General features: G+C 35.0%; 1 protein-coding gene and 1 pseudogene across 1 annotated transcript; both read left to right on the top strand.

Annotated features, from left to right (window-relative positions):
* The first annotated feature begins 4194 nt into the window (after positions 1 to 4194).
* LOC140332696 (olfactory receptor 5V1-like) lies at positions 4195 to 5049 on the top strand. The gene has a single exon (XM_072413888.1). It carries the CDS (start codon positions 4195 to 4197, stop codon positions 5047 to 5049), a length of 855 nt encoding a protein of 284 aa, XP_072269989.1.
* Positions 5050 to 11348: 6299 nt separating this feature from the next.
* LOC140332695 (olfactory receptor 6N1-like) lies at positions 11349 to 12124 on the top strand (annotated as a pseudogene).
* The last annotated feature ends 4577 nt before the right edge of the window (positions 12125 to 16701 follow it).

Raw genomic sequence — 16701 nt, 5'->3', positions numbered from 1 at the left:
CCGGCCGGCATCTTACCGGTCCCGCTGGCACCCGACGCTGGAGAGGGAGATCGACGGACGACGCTGGACGGAGGACGACGCTGGACGGAGGACGACGCTGGATGGAGGACGACGCTGGAATAGGAAGACGACGCTGGAATCCTTACCTCCATGGTCCTGCTGGATGTGCACAGCGGGACCATGGAGGTAAGGCTGTGACAAAATTACGGGGTTAACCATCCTAGCCATTTTTTTTTGCCCGACCTTCGTACCGGCATACCGGCTAGGTGGTTAAAGATTCAAATTGACCTGTAGTGGACTGTAGATGAGCACATAACATGGAGCAGGTGTGCACTAATTAATTGCTTTGACTTCACCATTGACAGAGCTTAACAGATCCTCCTTAATCGCTCAGCTGAAAACTAATTGCCTTAACCACCTGGGTGGTTAGCCCGACCTTGGTTTGGGGTAAGTAAACTTGCCACAATCGTTTACCCCGAACCAAGGTCGGGGTAGCTAAAAGTATAAACAAGCGTTATATTGCAATCCGATTGTCATACAACATTGTATGACAATCGGATTACAACTGAAAAAAAATACTTACCCTGTCCCCGCAGCTCCTCCGGAGACGTCTTCTTTCTTCTTTCTTCATCCAGCATGTGCAGTGACGATCTCCGGGGTATCCAGGTGACGTCGCTGCATGCGTGGGTGCGGGCGGGAGGCAGGGGCGGGAAATTCAAATCACTTTGCATTGAACTCAATACAAAAAAGCTGTATTGAGTCCAATACAAAGAAATTTTATATAATATATATATATTTGTATTATATATATATTTTATAGGATACTGTACAGGTACATTACATTATACACTATTTTTTTAAAGATTTTTTTTTTATGTTTTGTAAACACTTTTTGTTTATAAAGTGTAAAAAATGTAACACTTTTTGCATTGAAGTATGGAAATTCGGAAAGAATTAGAACACCTAGCATTCGCGTACGCGTCCCTCTGCGATTCCTGATGATGTCAGTGCATGCGCCCGTCAACGGGGGTCATAGCGGGAAATTCAAATATTTTGTATTGGATTCAATACAAAGTCCTGTATCCAAACCAATTCAAAATAATACAAAATTTATTTATGTGGTTTGTCTATAGGTATGTTATGTTGGAATCTGTTTTAAAATTTACCACACTAGGGAGGTGTTTTAGAAAAATATATTACTATACAGTATACCAAATTATTGCATTTTCAGTATTTTTGATTTATTTATGTATTCTTGTTTAAGCTGATTTTTGTGTTTTTTATTTAATTTTATTAAAAGTAATTTTTTTTTTACATGATTGTGTGTTTCAAACTTTTTTTTATATTCATGATATCTACTAGACCCTTGTTCGGACATATTTCTGTAAGTTACAGGTCTACAATTTAAAAAAAAAATTTCATGAAAAACAGTGTACCACTTTTGGTACAGAAATGTAGACATCAGTAAAACGCCCAGGTGGTTAATTGGTGTATTCTCGACCCCCTTGCTTATTTATCAAAGCAAGAATCTGGCGGGCAAGTATAGGCGAGTGTACTAGCACTCAGCTCCGGCTCGCGGCAATACGTCTCATATATCAGTGAGTACTTACACCCAGTGGGTTTAAACAAACTTGCTTGATAAATCAGTCCCTAAGTTGGAAGTTGCTCCATTTTTGAAGAGATCCATCCATAATTGAGTTTTTGTTTCAGAAGCCGCTGATAGGTGCCTAGAGTAGACTGGGGCTAAGTTGTGTTGTGGGGGAGCAGGCTAGTGTCAAAATGCAAAAATATTTTTTTCTATGTTACAACTATTATAAGTAGTTGTCTATAGTAAACTTTATTAGTGCCCATTAGTTATATTTATTAAAAATAACTATACCCTAATATAGCTTTCTTTCTAGACCTTTTTATCAAAAAGCTACCCAAATCCTCGTGTATTTAAAGCATATATGAACTCATGTGTCCCACCTTCTCTTACTCTACCAAAAGCTGTTAGTTTTTTTCTGGTGAGTTACATAAAGTAAAGATAAGTCCCCACAATACAGACAAATGTTTATTAAATATCCAACAGAGTCTCCAACCTTTATACAGTTTATTTTAAAATGAGAATAAAAAGTTTGGTTGGAGCTGTGCTTTATAGATGGTCCCTAGATATTAAAACACATTCTATATCCCATTGAAACTAATTATACAATATCTCAAAACACTTGACTATTATATATATTAGAACATACATTTATAGAAGATTACAGCAAATTATAGATGAACACTGCAGATGACTTATGGTACATTAAACAAAATGAGTCAATAATGGTTGTATCAAATGTACAGCTTTTAAAACCATGTGAATCTTAAGACTTTCAGTATACTATATTCCCTGTGTCTAGAAATAAGTACAGTTATTCCCACAGTTTGTGTAAGAGTCTAGAAAGAAATTCACAGCATGTAGAATTTATTTGGCAGAACTTCTCTGTGTGACTGTGCTGTTTGCCTCATATAAAGTTAAGTTAAAATATTACTTTCAGTTTTTTTGCTCCACACACATAATTACCATTACTACCATACTACCATTGCTGTGATTTCTGCTCCACACACATACCAATACCAATATTATCCCTGTAGTAATGTATTTTTAGGATTTAAAATCTATGACACAGTTTAAAATGGTTTCATTTATTTTTAACATTCTGTAGCATATAAACAGTTTTAAATATTAGGTTCCAGCAAAGTTCTATGTTTCAGATTAGGTATATGCCTGCAGGTTGAATTATTAACATTAAACAACAGGGTAACAGTTTTTTTTTTTTACTTTATTTAATTTTATTTTTATGGTAAGATAACATTTTTTATTTGTGATAAGATAAAACAACACAATTTATTTAGGATGATTTTGAACCTTTGATATTAGTGTGCAAGTGATTCTGTGCCAGTAATACCTAATCTTATTTCTTGTTCTTGTACTGCCAGGACAAAAAGCTACACAAAAAATCATAGGGATCTATTGGATTACTAAATAGAAATAAAACCCTGACCATGAGATTTTGATTTTTTCCAACTCTAAAAATTGAAAATGTATCACATAACACCAAATACCTCCTCTGTATGAATATAGAACACAACAATACGCAAGCTCAAGCAAATTTGAATTTGGCTATTGTATTGTAGAATCACAAATAATGGGTTTATATTGACTCAAAATCCCACTTTAACTATTTTAAGACTAATTTGCCAGTCAAGGCTTTATTTGTGTATGTATAGCAAAGCATGATATTATTCTGCAGTCATTGTTTGAACATTTTTTACACTGTTAAACTGAAGTTGGTTAATTGAATATGCTTTTACATCATATATTTCTTGTTCAGTAAGAGAGATTTATCTAGCAGTTGGTGACAAAAAAAGGTTTATGTATAATGCAAACCAGGCTATCTCTAAACCTCTCTTTTAGTAAAATATTTGGGCCCCTCTTTTTTTAGTTTGATTGCAACCAAGGGTATTCCTTAAATTCTTTTTTAAAGATTTTTGAGACACTAATAATATTAGTGAAAAGAAACAGTGACCCATATATTGGTGGGAAATGGCATTAGGAGTAGAAAGAATGTCCGTCATTGGCAACAAGGAAAGCAAGAATGACCAACATTCTGGTGTAAGTGGGAGAAAGGTTGTCCTTTACAATTTTCTTAGTGAAAGAAAGATCTTGCAAGGATTGGGTTCAATGGGTAAATCAGTGGAAGAAGGAATGATCTAGCACTTGCTGGGGTAGTAGGCATATCCCAGAACCGATTTCTTTGTAAAGAAAGACTGTCCCTTACACAGTTATATGAAGAAGGCCCCTCAATTGATTTCTAGTGATGCTGCTTTTGGTTGCTAAGTGACATGGGGGGAAATAAATAATTTTACCCAGAATAACACCCCTAGGACAGTACTTGGGCCCCAGCAGAGAGGGGATTCTATGGTCATCCAGCAGGCTAATCCAAACCCCTTACAAGAAATCTAACAAGAGACCCCACCAGCAGTTCAGTGCCTAGAGTTGCATTTTCATTATTAACCCCCGTATCCACTCTTTTTTTTTTACTGTTTAAGGTGGCTGAATGGACAAACAATCAAACTATGAATCCAAAAATTTTTTTTTGCTTGACAAACAATCAGACTAATAAGCCAGAATTTGTTTTTGTTGGATTTTCCAGTGCAGAGAACATGAACTTTGTTTTGTTCTCAATATTTTTAATTATTTATATTTTGACACTTATTTCAAATGTACTTATAATGATGATAGTAAAGATGAATACAGGATTGCATACCCCTATGTATGTGTTTATTGCTAGCCTTTCATTACTGGAAAACTGTTATGTGACAGTCACAACACCGAACATGTTGTCTATTTTCCTAGTCAAATGCAAAACAATCTCATTTGGAGGATGTATGACTCAATTATACGTGTTCTTTTCACTTGGTATATCTGAATGCATTCTGTTAACAGTAATGGCTGGTGATCGATATCTTGCAATTTGTAACCCACTGAGATATTCATCTTTAATAACAAGAAGAACATGTCTACATTTGGTAATTTTAAGTTTTTTAGGTGGGTTTTTAGCCTCTGTATTAACAGTCACATTTGTTGCTATTTTACCCTACTGTGGATCAAACAGCATAAATTATTTCTTTTGTGATTATCCCGCACTTGTGACATTAGCCTGCACTGAAAGCAGCACAAGAAAAAGAATGTTTTTCACTTTACCTTGGTATGTTGTGTTGACATGTTGTTTGCTAATCATGGCTTCTTACATTTGCATTATCTTTACTATAAAAGCTTCTAAAAGTTATCAAACGAAAGCATTCTCCACTTGCCTGTCTCACTTAACTGTTGTACTTATTTTTTATGGATCTGTTATTTTCATTTATGTAAGACCAAAGGCAAATTATGATCTAAATAAAGATAAAGTGATTTCCGTTGTTTATTCAGTGGTAACTCCTCTATTAAATCCTATGATATATTCCTTGAGGAACAAAGAATTTCAAAAAGCAGTTGTAAACTTTGTATTGGGAAAATAACTGGTCTATCAGAATTGTAAAGATAAAACTGATGTTGGAATGGACTTTAAAATTCCTCCCTGTGGATTATTGCCACACAATATACACAATTAAAACAACATTCTGTAAGGAACTTACCCGTCCTGCGAGCCCGCGGTGTCCCTGGGGTTCCCAGCCACAGAGGGGGACGCCGCTGTAGCAGGCAGCATGGCTCTGCTCGCAGCTTGTCTGTCTCTGCAGGCGGAGGGATCCGCCCTGGCCAAACTACTGTTCAGCCAGGCAGCAGCCCTTGCATCCCTTTAGATGTGGCTAAGCCTATTCCTGCTGTCAGCACTCCTTTGCAAGTGCAAAGTAGTGCACGCCCTAGGGGTGCTGTGGGAAGAGGTGCGCGTGTTACTATGCGTCCCTCTTGTACCCCCCGAGGGCGTGGCACTCGGCTGCCTCGCCCCGGGGTGGGACATAGTTAGTTTGAATTCCCTGCGGCCAATCAGCCGCAGGGGATTTACCCAGTCTCCTATCAGACGGTGCCAGGTGGCGCAAGATCATTGGTCATCCTGGCCATTTAAGGAGAGCCTTTCCTTCACACCATTGCCCGATATAGCCTCTGTTAACACAGTGTGCTTGGGTGTGTCTTTATGTGGTTTAAAGTTTATCTGTTTGTCATTACCTTAGTGACCTGGTCTGAAACTTACCCTGCTTGAACTCTGCCAGCCCTGACCTCGGATTGTTACTGACCATTCTGCTTGCTGCCTGCCCTGACCTCGGATTGTTCTTGACCTGCATTTGCCTTATCCTCCTGTACTTTGCTTTATCGGACTTAACCCTTGCTGTGCTGTATGATTTTGAATAAAGCCTGATTTAAGGGTATCTGGAGTTGGTCGTGGTTTGTGTGCCCAGGCGCATTACACATTCATTTGGCAAATTATTATATAATCATTGTAAAACAAATATTTGTTTTTCATTACATATGTGTGTTATGTAACAGTGGTTCTAACTCATTTAAGCTGTCTTTATTAGTGAATTATGCCATTATATAGTATAATATATTGACTCTGCGACTGTTAACACTTTCATTAACTATTATTTATGATTCTAGACTCTAAAGATCTCATAGAAAGTTTTGTAAAATGATGATAACCCATTCCTCTGTATGGTTATTCTTTCTCTAGTAAGTGCCGAATAATGTCATTAAAAATAAAACATATGTAACATTCAATAATGGTTGTGTTCAATAATTATATTTTATAATACATACAGATTTTTAATACATAAATGACAAATTATATATAATTTTTATAATATATAAATGAACTATATAAACAGTAGGTTTATTTTTCATGAATATTACTAGACATTGACATCTGGATTTAGGGTCTTCTGCAAAATGTCCAGCTCTAAAAACATCTGTCTAGCTGGCATGCAGTAAAGTGATCTTATACCTGACAGTACCTAAATAGTTCCCATGCTGACATAAATTAGCAGACCCAACAGCATAAAAGCAATTTAAAAAGAATTTACTTTACATCAATAATCTGCTTAGCTGAGTGTCCACTGATTAGCAGGCAATTTTATTGTGAGTACTACCATCATTGGGTCTGATTTAGTAAAGCTCTCCTGGGTGGGATACACTTTTATTAGTCAAGCGGGGTGTTTAAAAAAAATCTGCAATGGATCTGATCCAGGATTTAAAACATTTTCTAACAAATAGCAAATGACGTCCTATTCATTCATTCAATGAAATCCATTCCAGGTTTGCTGGCTCATCCATGCTCACAGATGAAAGTGTTTCCTCTCTATCCAGGCTTGGAGAGCTTTAATAAATCAGGCCCATTGTTGGAGGTACTATACTGAAGGTCTTTGATTTTAAAAATTCTGTAGTAGAATTTGCAAAAATATGTCATATTTGGATCCACATAGACAGCCAGAAGAGATGCTTGGTAGCTAAATGAAGCTGCGGTAATATCCCCTTCAGCTAAACTCCAGTCTGGTGTAATATTAGAAGAACGTGGGGATGCTGTATTGTTTGCTCAGCATTACTGTTCTTATGTACAGTGCTGAGTAAGTTGGAAGTGGTACCATCTTGAAGGGAATGCATTCAAGTCAGAGTTTGTGTTTTGGCAACTGCTGTTGTTTCCTGGCAGGTGCTTTGGCTATAGATAGGTGCACAGAATAGACTGGGACTTTGTTGTGCTGTGAGGAAGCAGACTAGTGTCTCTGTCAGCTACACTTTCTGTTATTTTCTATATGCTGATTTTAAATTCACTACTCTACTTACCTCTGTAGTAAGCAAAACAAGTCAACAATGCAAAATAATATAATAATACAAAACAATATAATAATACAAAATAATATATTTTTTCTGTCTATTCCTAATAGTTTGTTATATAATGTAGTTGTCTCCTGTATAGTAAACGTTAGTAGAGCCCATTGATTACAGTCAAACTTACATATACAGTGGATATAAAAAGTGTACACAGCCCTGTTAAAATGCTAGGTTTCTCTTGGGTAGTCTATCAACATGGCATATCTCAACTTGCCAGTATTTGCCAACTTTTCCTTTTAAAAGTGCTCCAAATCTGTCAAATTGTGGAGGCATCTCTTGTACACAGCCCTCTTTAAACCACCCCACTGATGTTCTATTGGATTTAGGTCTAGACTGGGCCTTTCCAAAGCTTTGATTTTCTTCTGGGGAAGTCATTCTTTTGTTGATTTGGATGCATGCTTGGGGTCATTGTTGTGCTGAAAGGTGAAATTTCTTATCACCTCCGGCTTTCTAGCAGACGCCTACAGGGTTTGAGCTAAAAGTGACTGGTATTTCGAACTGTTAATAGCACCCTCCACCTTGACTAAAGCCCCAGTTCGAGCTAAAAAGAAGCAAACCCAAAGTATGATACTTCACCACCAACCACCATACTTCACTATGGGAATTGTGTTCTTTTGCGCTTCAATAAAGTATTAGTTTAACCCCCTGGCATTTTGATTCTGTCTGTATTGTTATGCAAAAAAGTGGTATTGTTTTACACGAAAGTTCATTTTACATTGTAGGCCTTTTATATCTTAGGCATAACTCACTGAAATATGTCCAATATTTATTAAATTTAATAATCAACTTTAAATAAAAAAACACAAAAATCTGTTAAAATAGGATTGCATAAAAATAATGAAACCTGTAATAAAACTGTACAGTAGCATATATAATATACATATAATGAATTTATATATATTATATAAAAATTTCTTTGTATTGGACTCAATACAATTATTTTGTATTGAATCCATTACAAAATAACTTGAATTTCCCGCCGCACCGCATGCACCAACTTTACCAGGAAACCCTGGGGAATGTCACTAAACTTGCCAGGAGAAGATCAGAAGAAAAGGACGCCACCCGAGGACCTGCACAGATGAGCAGGACGCCGGGGGATGCCGATAGGACAAGGTAAGTGTGTTTTATTAATGCTTTTAGCTACCCCGAATGTGGCTCAGGGTTACAGCTTTTTGCATGTTTTTTTTTACCCCAAGCCACACTCAGGAACACCGCTAAGGGGGTTAAAGGTGTGCACACTTATGCAACCAGCTTAAAGTATGTTTTTTTAATTTTTTTATACAGATTTGTTTTTTCCTAATTTAATTGTACAAGGTAAAGGTCACATTAGGTGGGTTAATTATTTATTGTGGCTTTATTTTTTAAATCACCAAAAAACTGCCATTTTACACATGTGTACATGTTTTTTTATGTCCACTGTATATATATATATGTATAACATTTATTAATATTTTTTTCTACACTGCATACCCTGATATATAATTTATAGCTTTTTCCCAATCCTAATTTTTTTCAAGACCCTTTACACACGGAAGAAATCAATATAAATATTTACAGAATATCTGTCACCCAACCCTCCTTTACTCTACCAAAAGCTTTTTTGATTTTGCCTTGTGAGTTCTACAAAAAGTAATAGTAAATCTCCACAATAGAGACAAATGTTTATTTTATCAAGGGAAACATAGGTTATTTAGCAAACCTGAAATAGATCTGGTCCAGGAATGAAAACATTTACCAGTTAGGACTTGGAGCAAATCTTTTCCAGGTTTGCTATTTCACTTAAGGAAACTCATGATAGTCTATCTGCTCCAGTCCTGGAGAGCTTTAATAAATATCAGGCCCATTGTCGAAAAATAATAAAATACATCCTATATCCCATGGGAACTGATCATATTTCTCGAAACACCTGAATATTGTATTACAATTTATTTTATTTATAGATGGTATATGGTACAAGTTTTTTTTCCAATGCACATGGGCATATCTGTACAGCTTTATAAACCCTGTGAATCGTATGGCTTACAGCATACTTGAAGCATACTCTATACTATGTCTCAAAATAAGTACAAATATTTCCTCAGTTTGTGTCTAGAGAGAAGTTCACTGATTGCAGAATTTTTTTTATCAGAACCTCTGTATGTGTGACTGTGCCATTTGCTGGTCCATCAACTTAAAGTGTTGTGATTTTTATTTGAGCATTTGAAAAGTCCACGACTCTCTTCAGTATAAGAAAATTGTAAAAGCATACAAATCTAACGTTAAAGAATACATTTAGTTTTATATTTCAAGTGCAATGCTATGTTTTTTTTCTTTCCTTAGCTACTGTCTACTGATATGAGAAAGGGTAATTACAGTTATTTCATAAAAAGTCACATTGCATTAAATGTAAGTGTTAATGAGAGGAGGAAATGTAAATGTAAAAACATCATTCACTTGAAAGCTGTCGTTTATGTTCTTTTCAGCATTATTTGATGTTAAGGCAACTGATACAAAAAGGCTTAGGACATTGGTTATGTTTGGTCACATGATCACAGATAAAAATGTAGGTAAAATGTTACCTTGATTTACTGATTTACACAACTAATTACCAATACTATCATTGTTGTAGTAATGTATTTTAGGCTCTCCAATGTTGACACTCTTTTTTTTTAAATAGTATGACTTTTATTTTTAAAACATTCTAAAGCATATAAAACTGTATGGTTTAAATGAAGTACTCAGAGAAAGGTGTAAATTAGGTGTGTACTTGTTGGTTAATAATGGGCAGGTAGAGGCATTTTTGCTTGTTTATCTTAAAGACAACATTATTACTGAAAGAGATGAGGAATCTGTGTTAAGACAAAAAAAATTATAATAATTTATGCTAACTTTTTTTATAACAACTGTATAACTTTCTGTTCCTGTGATGCCTGTTCTTTTTTTAATTTTACTATTTCTATGTCCTCATACCACAAAGACTGGAATGTATAGATAATTTACAGTGCTATCACTAATAAAAATAAAAACTGGTGTCAGATTCTGACCCTTCTCTCACTTTATGCATATATTAAACACGTTTAACTGTCTTTTTTAAACTATTACAAGTGCCAGAGATGGTTCTCCTGACAAATACAATATTATTCATATGTATCACATATCACCACTTGCCTCCATTTTTATAAATATTCTACGCAACAATATGCAAACTCTAGTATATTAGAAAGTCATCTCTAGCCTTGAAACCAAAGGGCACTCCAATCTACTCTTTAATTCTCTCAAAGACTTACTTGGCAGCCATGTTTCTTTTATACCTAGAAATGGTATCAGCTAGCAAAAAGAGTTTCTTGATAGTGGCATCAAGATTGTCCCAGCATTGGTATCAGAGAAGGGAAGTATGACACAGTATTAGTATAAAAGAAGGTAAAAATGGCCTTCATATTGATTAAATTTGGAATAAAAGAGTGAAAAAAAAATTGATTGTGCCTAGCACTTCTGTTAGGGGGTAGGCATGTCCCATTATTTGTGACTGTGGAAAGCAAGACTGTCACTTACATTGATGTCAGTGATAGGAATAATGTCCTTCAATTAATGTCTAATGGTCAAAGAGGAACTGCTGCCTCTAACTGCGAGGTGTAATGGGTGGAAAGAAATAATTTCTCCTAGAATGGCCTACATGCCAGCAGAAGCTGTACGGGGGCCGAACAGAGAGGATAACATGATCATCCAGCGGGCCTATTAAAGCCTGCTTACAACTTTAAGCAAAATAACAAAATATCCCACCAGCAGTCTGGTGTTTAAAATTATTGCCTTTAATTATCAATAATGCACTTGAAAGTATCCATTTTGTGTTCTGTTTTAGATGACTAAATGGACAAACAATAAAACCATGAAACCAGAATTCATTTTTGTTGGATTTTCAAGTGCGGAGAACATAAAACTTGTTTTGTTCTCAATATTTTTAACCATTTATTCTTTGACAATTATTGCAAATGCACTTATAATAATGACAGTAAAGATGAATTCAGGTTTGCACTCTCCTATGTATGTGTTTATTGCTAGCCTTTCATTACTGGAAATCTGTTACGTAACTGTCACAACACCAAACATGTTGTCTAGTTTTATAGTTAAATATAAAACAATCTCATTTGGAGGATGTATGACTCAACTTTACATTTTCATCTCACTTGGATCATCTGAATGCATTCTGTTAACGGTAATGGCTGGTGATCGGTATCTTGCAATTTGTAATCCACTAAGATATTCATCTTTAATGACAACAAGTACATGTATACATTTGGTAATTTTAAGTTATTTAGGTGGATTTTCACCCTCTGTATTAACAATCATATTTGTTTCGTTTCCATGTTACCATACTGTGGATCAAACAGAATAAATCATTTCTTCTGTGATTATCCTGCACTTGTGACATTAGCCTGCACTGAAAGCAGCACAAAAGAGAAAATGTTTTTCACATTGCCTTGGAGTGTTGTGCTGATATGTTTCTTTCTAATCATGGCTTCCTACATTTGCATTATTTTTACTATAAAAGTTTCTAAAAGTTATCAAAGGAAAGCATTCTCCACTTGCCTGTCTCACTTAACTGTTGTACTTATTTTTTATGGATCTGTTATTTTTATTTATGTAAGACCAAAGGTAAATTATGACTTAAATAAAGATAAAGTGGTTTCTTTAGTTTATTCAGTGGTAACTCCTCTATTAAATCCTATGATATACTCTCTGAGGAACAAAGAGTTTCAAAAAGCAGGTTTAAACTTTGTATTGGGAAAATAAACTGGTCCATCAGAATTTTAAACCTATACCCAATGATGGAATGGGTTCTAAACTTCCTACTTGTGGATTGTGGCAAGAAATTTGACATCAGTGAAAAATCATACATTTGGTATTGGCATTATAATATATTGAGTGTACAAAATATTTATTTTTCATGACATAACTTTGTTATAAAATGGCGGGGCTGACAATACATCTGGCTTTGATAGTAAAATATGCCTCCATATGGTTTGCTATATTGGCTCTGGGACTGTTAGCAGTTTATTAAATTTTTATAAATTTAACCCTAGACTCTAAATATCCCATAGACTTTTTTGTAAACTGATAAAATCCTTATTCTGCACGCTTATTCTTTTTCCAGTAAGTACTGAATAAAGTCAATAAAAATAATAAACATGTGAAATACAATAAATCCTTTGTTTTTTTCACTGTATATACTCGAGTATAAGCCAATCTGATTTTAAGCCAAGGTACCTTTTTTTATCTCCGAAAACAGGAAAAATTGATTGACTCGAGTATAAGCTGAGGGTGGCAAATAATGCAGCTACTGGCAAGTTTCACTTCTACAAGTAAGGTTTACTTCTTTATTTATTTATTTTTAAGTTAATTGGCTTCCCCCAACCAAATTGACCTGTTTGATATAAGGGCTCATGGTTTCCCCGAGGGGGGAAAAATCTAAAAATCCTATTTTCTTTTGTGTTCTATTTTGTAAGGTTATTTCTGGGAAGGCGGAGAGCACAGTCCCTCAATTGTTCAAGGGTGTACCTTAGTGTTTGGGACTTGGTTTTGTCCCCTGGTTATGTAGTTATTTTTCTAATCTTTTTATGTATATTTGGTCACTTTTATAAAAATTTAAAAAATTAAGGGGCGAAGACAATATTTCGGGATGTATTTCATATCTGCGGTAATATTATTTATGTTAGAATCCTTTTGTGGCCTAATACACCCTGTTTCTTCTCTTTTGCATTTTGTACTTGATTGTACGGTATGTCTTATTTGCACTGTTTTCTTTTTTTACTGTATTTGTTTTCTTTTGTCTTGCTTTCAATAAAGAAGATATTTAAAAAAAAAAATTGACCTTAGTCTACATTAATGACATATGACTATGGTAGGGACATTAGATTGTGAATCCCTTTGAGGGACAGTTAGTGACACGACTAACGACTTTTTACAGTGCTGCGTAATATGATGGCGCTATATAAATACTGTGTAGTAATATTATTTATCAGATGATTAATTTATGATTAGTAACTAATCATTATTTTTATGATTAGTTACTAGTCATATATTAATCATCTGATAAATGATGCATCATTAGTTGATATAACTTAATTTTAAACTTAAATTTAAACTTTTAAACTTTACTTCTTTTTTCCTGGCTCTCTGTAACTGCTTTTGCATCTAGTCCCGTGTCCATGTATAAGCACCCGGGAACATGAGGGACACGGGACTCCTATCAGCAAGGAACTTTTTTGAGTCCCAGACTTATGGCTCTGCCCCCCACCAGGAACACCCCTGAAGGGAAATCCCTTTCCTCTGCAATGCATAGAAAGGAGAGGGAATTTCCCCTTTCCCGGCAGCGAAAGTGGTAATGCCGGAGGCAGTAAATAGGGAGGGGAGCAACAACAAGGAGGCTCAAGAGCCGGGTGCGTTAATTTGCAGTCAATTGGGGGATGAGCTGGGCAGAAAAGAAAAGTTAACAGAAAAGTTAAGATAAATTAGAACATTTTGAGATACATTGATCCCATATATACCATGAAGGTATTCAAAAGCATTATATAGTTATCAGGAAATTACACATATAACATTAACTAGTAGGACAGGATTTGTGTCTAGAAATCATAAACTTGGGTCCAAAGCAATAGAACCATCATGAGTACTGCTGTTAGTGATAAAATGCTGCACCAAATCCCAAGTGGCATTTTTTGACTTTTTATCCCTCTCTATAGCATTTTACAATTAGGCTATATATACCACATAATACCAAAGTATTTAGATCATAAGGAGAAGATGCCAATAGAGAAATGGTTAAGTTGACAAAGACACAAATTACTGCAAGGAAACTATTGAAATTGATTAAGGTCACAGGACTTGCTAAATTCATATGACCAGCATTATTAGGCCAAAAACTTGCTGTTTGTGATCTGAAGTCCAAAATTGGTCACATATAAATACCTCTCTGGTCAGTTTATTAAAGAGAAACACTGCTTGGTGCCCCTGAAACTTTATTTCTACAATCTAGAGCCTTTCCACAAATCTGAGTTTACCCATAGCCTAATATGTTTTGAAACATTTAAGTATGAGTAAAAGAGTAAAAAATTAACTACATAAACAGTATTTTATATTCCATGAATATCACTAGACCCCAGCTTCTGCCTATGAGGGCCTTTTGTAAAATACCCAGGTCTAAAAACATCCATACGGCTTGCATTCAGTGCAAGGTAAAGTGAGCTTTTACCTGAAAGTGCCTAAATAGTTCTCAATGGAGCCTCTTCTCTCCCACGTAAGAATTAGATTTACACACAGCTCAGCTTCTACTGATTGCTATTAAAAGGGGTACGTTTTCTGTGGCCAATATTTTGAGAAGGTACTACACTGAAGCCCGGTGTAAGGAGGAAATTCACATATGACCACCAATTTAAAGACCACTTCAATAATTTCCATAGGCAATTCCATAGGCAATTTCCATAGGAAATTCTTCCCACTAAAAAATAGCAATGACTTTGTTGCCAACTAATTTAAAAGTGATAAAATAAAATCTGAAATGTATTTACAGTAAAAAAAATGAATATATACATTATATAATTTTTTTTAATGCTTTGTCCTAGGGCTTATTTATGACCGGCACAAAAATTTAGGTGTAATCCCAAACAATAAATTTGTATAAATAGGTACCGGGGTTAACACTTATTGAGTCTATTATTTTAAAATGATTAAGATCTAAACAATAAAGTTATCCAGGTATCACATTGCCCAATCTAAATATATTTTGTGTTTTTACACTTTATACTATATGGAATCAAGTCTTGAAATCTTACATTTGTTCTAAAATTTTAGTTAAGTCTTAAATTTGAAAAATTCATAGTACCGATGCTTTACAGTTTGCCAGGATTCTTATTAGCAGCCATAATAGATGCTTGGTAGGCATTCCAAGTCCATTCCAGTAGGTATCAAATGCTTATTTTTGGTAAAAAAAAAGGAATGTAATTTTCCTTAGTCAATGTTAGGAACCTCTTTGGTGGCAAAGAGTCTTTTTCGGGTGACAACTCTACCTGCCCACTGCAAACTATCTTTGATATGATGTGGCAGCACCTGGGTGACATACAGTATATGGACATTTCTGGCCAAACATCCAGTTTTTAATCCAGTAATCCAATTGGTCAATAGTTAAGTTATCTGGCACTTTGGGGCATACCAGATAAGATAATAACATCTACCTTATTTGGAAAATTGGTAAGTTTTATTAGCCATGATGCAAAAAAAAAATTGTGGATAACTGAAAACAATTAATGATTTTTTTTAATTCCTACTTATCCCTTTTAGCACAAAGCATTGTCTCAAATTAGTAATAGCAGAAATTGGCACCTTGGAATGTACAGCCTGCCACTTTTTTTTAATTTCTCTCTGTTCACTCTGATTATTTTTATTGAACACTCCCTGCCCAATTTTTTTGTAAATTCTAGCTCTCATTGTTAGTCATTCCAGACTGTCCCTGTCTCACTGGAATAATAAAGCAAAATGGCAAGCACTACCTGCCCCTAATTTCTTTTTTCATTCCTAACTCTCTCTATTACTACCCCTGAGCTCTCCTCTTACAGCACAGTTTAACAAAATGGCAGGCCTCGGATGCCTCATTTTTTAGTGGTATTTAATTGGTATCTTTCCTCAATTTCTGTTCAGGTTTTGCCCCTTTGTGTGTGTTTTTTTTATCCCTATCACTCCCTATTAGCTGATCTAAGCATGACCCTATCTTACTCACTAGCACGGTAATACAAAATGATGCCTTCTTTAGTTGTGCTCAATCTCCTAAAACTATCCAACCACTTTATCACCTAATTCTTAACAAGACCCAACTAAAAAGGGACCAAAATGGTGAAATAAGCCGGGCCTTTTGTCGTGTTGACTTTGTTGTATGTATTTTTAATAATTTAATGTGAAGCGCTATGATTACATTCCTTTTGTAAAATATGGTTTCCTTTGAAAAACTATTTTTCTTGTTGCATGATATCATGGCATTCCCCATAATTTCACAGCACATTACTAACTTGAAATTGCAAGTCATTGCCTCTCATCATAAAAGTTAGTCAAATATACATAAAACTACTTTGAATTGTGCTATTTGGTATTGAGCAATTGCAATGTTTAATAGGGGTACACTTTTTGGGGAAAATACACACATTTTTTCAGGATTTATTAAAAAAAAAAAAAAAAATTTCAGCCATGGTTTCAAGAGTTCGATATTTTCAGTAACAACTCCAACTTGATTTTCCACAGAAGTAAATTAGACTTTGGTGTTTTTAATAATTGATTATTTTTATTGAACAAGTGAATGAAAGTTAAAATGAAGGAAACCATTC

This window comes from Pyxicephalus adspersus, chromosome 6 (genome assembly GCF_032062135.1).
Source record: "Pyxicephalus adspersus chromosome 6, UCB_Pads_2.0, whole genome shotgun sequence".
In the NCBI taxonomy this organism is placed as follows: domain Eukaryota; kingdom Metazoa; phylum Chordata; class Amphibia; order Anura; family Pyxicephalidae; genus Pyxicephalus; species Pyxicephalus adspersus.
Note: the sequence above shows the minus strand (reverse complement) of the source record. Positions and strands in the feature narration are given on the sequence as shown.

What these genes read in the sequence shown, in the direction of transcription:
- LOC140332696 (XM_072413888.1), top strand. Translation starts at nt 4,195, where the DNA reads ATGAACTTTGTTTTGTTCTCAATATTTTTAATTATTTATATTTTGACA.